General features: G+C 46.4%; 1 protein-coding gene across 1 annotated transcript in view; it reads left to right on the top strand.

The window, feature by feature from the left end:
• The window catches only part of LOC115062517 (E3 ubiquitin-protein ligase UBR2-like), a 22,345-nt gene extending 17,271 nt beyond the window's left edge, over positions 1-5,074 (top strand). The window contains exons 3-5 of the mRNA XM_029531646.1: positions 133-211; positions 1,903-2,016; positions 3,879-5,074. Coding sequence (XP_029387506.1) covers positions 133-211; positions 1,903-2,016; positions 3,879-4,013 — 328 coding nt within the window. The 3' untranslated portion in view covers positions 4,014-5,074. The remainder of the gene's footprint in view (positions 1-132; positions 212-1,902; positions 2,017-3,878) is intronic.
• Positions 5,075-5,383: the final 309 nt, after the last annotated feature.

Below are 5,383 nucleotides of genomic sequence, written 5' to 3'. Positions count from 1 at the left end.
GAACTCAGAAATCTGCCTGCCTCTGCCTCCCGAGTGCTGGGATTAAAGGCGTGCGCCACCACGCCCAGCGAGAATGTATTAATTTTTGACTCTCTGATTTATTCATTCTCTCTCTTTTCTTTAACTTCACAGAGACTGTGCAGTTGACCCCACCTGTGTTTTATGCATGGAGTGCTTCTTGGGAAGTATCCATAGAGACCATCGCTATAGGGTCAGTACCATTCAAATGGCAGCCACGTGCAGTATTATTGACTTTTATACTAATTCTGTCTCAGTTTAAGCTTTAATGGATGTGAGGGCAAGCTGGCTGCAGTGTCTGTCGCCCCGTTGAGCCCAGCTTGGTTTAGCTGATCTGTGGCTAGGTGGCTTTCCCCTTCTCCCTCACGGTTCTGCTTGTGTTCCCTTCTCAAGCTACACGCTAAGTTGAGAACAGAGATGTCCTCATATGCACAGCCAGTCTTGAGGGTATGCCAGGAGCTGACTCCCTTGCTAGAACCTCCAAACCAGACCTCATTTTAAAGGCTAAACACATAACAGTAAAGGGGAGAAGATAGTTTTCCCTTTGTGGGATTTTAGTTTTGTTTTTAGGAAATGTAGCTGGGTAGTATATGGGCATGAACTGGGCAAAGCCCTGGGTTCTCTCCCTAAGGGGAACAGAGGTCAGCATAGAAAGGGGGGACCAGCCCGTGCCATGCTGCTTGGAACTCAGAGTTAAGAAAGATAACCCAGAAATCCGGCTTCCACGTCAGCGTCAACCAGATTGATCTGATGTTTTAAATGATTAATAAAGAGGCCTGTGGTAATGGATCATTCAGGGCCACCTCCAGCACCTAACTCTGGATAGTTTTATTATGGGCAGATTATCCCCAGACCTGGCCTTCTTCCTCTACTAGGAATGGGAGATGGTGCATCAGGATTCAGACAGCAAAGGAGGGGCCGTTGTTAAAGGGAAGATGGGAGAAGCCTAGTCCTGTTCTTAATTAGGGTCAGGGCCTTTCTACCAGTTTATTTTTGTTCACTCTAGCCCAGTGTCAATGATAATAGGAAAAGGGACCATATATAAAATCAGTTGTCTTATTCTCATAGAGCAGGGAGAGGCCCCCCAGGTCCCTTCAGAATCTCTGGCTGGTGTTTCGTATTACAGCATGTGAACAGCCAGAGCAGGGCTGCCGTTTCCCAAAGGGCTGCCTACCCTGTTGTCTTGGCCCATATCTGCATCTCCTGAGAGTAAGGAGTGTGCAGTCTGGCGTTGATGCTGCTGTAATACAGAGCACACAGGTGCTTATTTTGGGCAGGATAGAATAGAATTTAGTCTAAAATTTGGTGCACTTGGTTTTACCCACCCCTAACGCTTTTTTTGATTTTGGTGGTGGTGGTTTTGGTGGCACTTTTTTTAAAAGCAGAATTTCCGGTGTGCCACCGACTAGCCTGTAGGGTCTGTCTTGGCAGCCGTAGTAACTAGTTACTTGGCGTAAGTGTGACTAATTAATGAAGTCTCCAGGTGCTAACGAAGTTTCAACAGCGAGTGCTTTGATCAACCCTTTCAAAGAACAGATTTTTAGGAGCTGTTAAAGGAGGGGGGAACCCTGTTTCCCTGAACCTGCTGTGTTATGGTATCGTTAGCATAGACTGCAGTGCTCCCAAGCAAAGTCCCGGGGAACCTCTGCAGTCTTATTAAGACACAGTCTCCGAAATATCTGGACTTCCCCACTGGAGCAGAGTAGCTCTTTTCATTTGAAATCACTTACTGACTAGAAAACATTGATAAGCCCCCGTTTCTTTGATATTTTTTTCCCAGCAGAGAAACACTTAAGCAGTTTTCTGTCCTTAGCCCTTGGCATTCTTATTTATCATGGATAATCCAGTGAGCGCTTACCAGATACCATCTTCTTTTTCTTCAAGATGACCACGTCGGGCGGTGGAGGCTTCTGTGACTGTGGTGACACTGAAGCGTGGAAGGAGGGACCTTACTGCCAGAAGCACAAGCTCAGCAGCTCTGAAGTTGTGGAAGAGGAGGTGAGGACGCCCTAGAGTTGGCGTTAAGTGTGTGCACGCGTGCACTTGCCGGAGAAGCTAATGCTGGCTGTGTCTTCTACTGCCTCCCACCCTACTTTCTGAGACAGGGTTTCATGAACGGCTGCTCGTTGAGCCCCAGGGAATCCTGTCTCCTCCCGATGAGGGATCCTGTTCCATAGAGAACCCTGCCTAGTGGTCCTTTAAGTCGGTGCACCGTTCCAGGCCCAGCTTTTGTTTCAGGTGCTAGGGCTGAGTTAGGTCCTCATGGGTAGCGTGTAATTATGAAAAAAACAATCCACGCGATTGCCAGCTAGGTTCTGATGGTCTCGGCCTATCCCCAGCCCAGTACCTATCCGGAGAGAGACCACGTGTTTACCCCTAGCCAACGCCTCTCACACAAACACCAGCTCTGCCTCTCCAGTGCCCCGCACTCCCGTGTTTCCGTGGCTAGCTGGGGCATACTCTCGCCCCCCCCCCCCCACACTCTGCTGCAGTTACCTCTCCCCTGGAGCTCAGGCCTTGCCCCATCTTTCCCTCCGGCCCACCTGAGCTGCCACAAATGGAAAACACCAGACAATCTTAGTTTAGAATCAACAGATGACACAACTGCTGGTCATGGAAATCTATTGTCCTAAACTCATCCATTATTCTTTGTTAGAAATCTTGTGGTGGTGCCACCAGATCCAGCAGCTCCCAGTCTAAATGTCACCTCCTTTCACTCCGGCCTCGCCGTCCAAAAAGACCATTCCTTCCTCCCGTGTTCCTCTTCCTCTGGAGGACACGGAAGGCCCGCCTCCTCTTCCCTCAGCGGTTGGCTTCTTGTTGTCTTTGTTATCCAATCAGTTAATTAGGGAAAGATTGTGCTACACTCACGTCCAAGGCTAGCTAGACTAGCCCTCAGCTTCAGCCAGAGTCCCTGCCTCAGAAAAAGTAGAAAGTGATAGAAAAAGACACCTGACATCAGCTCTGGCCTCTGTACACATGTGTGTGCATGCCCATCTACATACATACACATGCCACACACACATTTGCATACAAAAGAATAAAAGTCAAATAATTTGGGTAAAAAGAACAGAATAGTATTTTGTCATGCAAAAGTGATATGAAATCTAAACTTTTATTATTCATAAATATTTTTTAATACAGTCATACTTCATTGTTTTAAAGATATGTATGTATATATATCACCGGACTGTCTCTGACCCGCCAGCTTCTAAATAATGACACAGACTTGTATTTGTTTATTTATGAAAAGTTCAGACCGTATATCTTGGACGTTTCCCCAGTTAGCTTATATACTTAATTAATCTGTTTATTCTGATCTATGTAAATTTGATAGCTGATCGTCTTTCCTCCTTTTGTAGGGTTATGTTTTGTTTTGTTTTTTTGTTTGCGTGTGTGTATGTGCATGTGCACACATGCATACCACACACTCATGGGGGAAAGGCAGAGCGCCTTGCAGGAGTTGGTTCTCTTCCTCCACTGTGTAGGCCTCAGGGATCGAACTCACATGCTCAGGCTTGACCACAGACCCTTTCTCAGTTCTGCCACGTGGGGCTTCCCACTCCAAGCTGGAAAGATGGTTTGATGTTGGTAGCAGTTAGAGGTTCCTGGGCGCCGTCCCAGAGTGTTTAGTTATAGTTACTGGGCGTTGGGTGTCTGGGTACTCTGACTCAGCTGATTTAAAATTGAGATCACTGAAAGAAAACATTTTAGGAAGTTTAATTTTGTATTTTGTAACACATACAGGATTAAATTCATTAAGAAACAAACCTGTCAGCCTTCTTGTGTTTGCGAGTTGAAGCTGGAAGGCAGAAGAGGGCAGTGTGCACTAATGGGTTGTGCCTTCTGCTCTCCCTCAGGACCCTCTTGTGCATCTATCAGAAGACGTGATTGCCAGAACTTACAACATTTTTGCTATTATGTTTCGATACGCAGTAGATATACTGACCTGGGAAAAAGAAAGTGAATTGCCTGATGACTTAGAGGTGGCGTAAGTACTGCCCATTCCTTATGTGTGTGGAACTGCTAAATTTTAACATCTTTTACACAGCAAGGAGAAGACGTGGTCTTTAATTTTTAAATTATTACATTTATTCATTCATTTGTGTATGGGAAGGAGGGAGTATTGGCGCTGGCATATGAATGGAGGTCAGAGGGAAGCCTACAGGAAGTAGTTCTCGCTACAAGTAGGTCCTGGGGATCGAACTCGGGTTGTCAGACGACGGCAACTGTGCTTATCTGCTTGGCCTCCTTACTGTCCTAGGACTTAAACAAAAAAATATTGGTTAGATTTTAGCAGAGTCTTAAGTTTGGTATTACAGTTTTGCAGTTTGTATGATTAATTGGTGAAGGTTTCCCTAAGTTGATTGGTTTGTAACAGTGCTAAACTATGTAGGACTAGCAAGATGGCTCAGCAGGTAAAGTCCTTGCCAGCAAACCTGACAGCTTGAATTTGGTCCCTAGGAAGAACTCACATGCACCCTCACCTCTCCGTCCTGTGTAGCCAGGCTGGCTCAGACTCGAGAAGTACGCTTTCCTCCGCCTCCCAAGTGCTGGGGTTAAAGGCGCTCCACCATGCCCACTAATAAAACTGGAAAGGGGTTATATAGAAGTGAATTTAGGAGATTTATGAAAGGCTTAAACGCAATTTTAGACATTTTGCTTCTAATTTTAAATTTTATTCAACACTGTACTATTTTCCTGTACATCCGCCATTTTTATTTAGACGATTGAGGTCATAATCTTGTGATCAGATAGTTGAATTCAGCCACAGCTGTGGTAAAGGACTGGCTGCTTGCCCTGGCTACGTGCTCACCTCACACAGCCTTTTCTTTTCTGAAAAGTCACCCCCTGCTTGTTGGACCTCGGTTCATAGCTGAGGGTGACTGGGCTGGACAGGATGGAGGTCACTGAGTAGTCGGACGTCATTCACTGGAGGCTGGCTGCTCCGTCAGTCACCGGAGGCTGGCTGCTCTGTCTTTTCAGGGTGTCCCAGATACTTGGGGTCGTGGGTAAAGTGTTGGATGGATTTTTTTCTTGCCTTTTTGTTGTTTGTAATAGACTTTCTCTGTGTAAGCCTGACTATCCTAGAACTCACACTATAGACCAGGCTGGCCCCAAACTCAAAGATCCACCTGCCTCTGCCTCCTGAGTCCTGGGACCTGAAGGCATGTGCCAGCACCGCCCAGCAGGGTAAAGTGTTTTTACTAGGACAAGTTGCTGCTGTGCGATTTGGAAGTGTTGACAGTTACTGTATTCATGAAATTGAGTTTGTCCGCTCAGCTCAGAGATCTGAGCTGAACGCCTGAGAAACAGATGGCTTTCTCCCTTTTCTCTCTCTCTCCCTTCATCCCTCCATCTCTCC

The sequence above is a fragment of the Mus pahari genome, chromosome 18 (genome assembly GCF_900095145.1).
Source record: "Mus pahari chromosome 18, PAHARI_EIJ_v1.1, whole genome shotgun sequence".
Lineage (NCBI taxonomy): Eukaryota > Metazoa > Chordata > Mammalia > Rodentia > Muridae > Mus > Mus pahari.
Note: the sequence above shows the minus strand (reverse complement) of the source record. Positions and strands in the feature narration are given on the sequence as shown.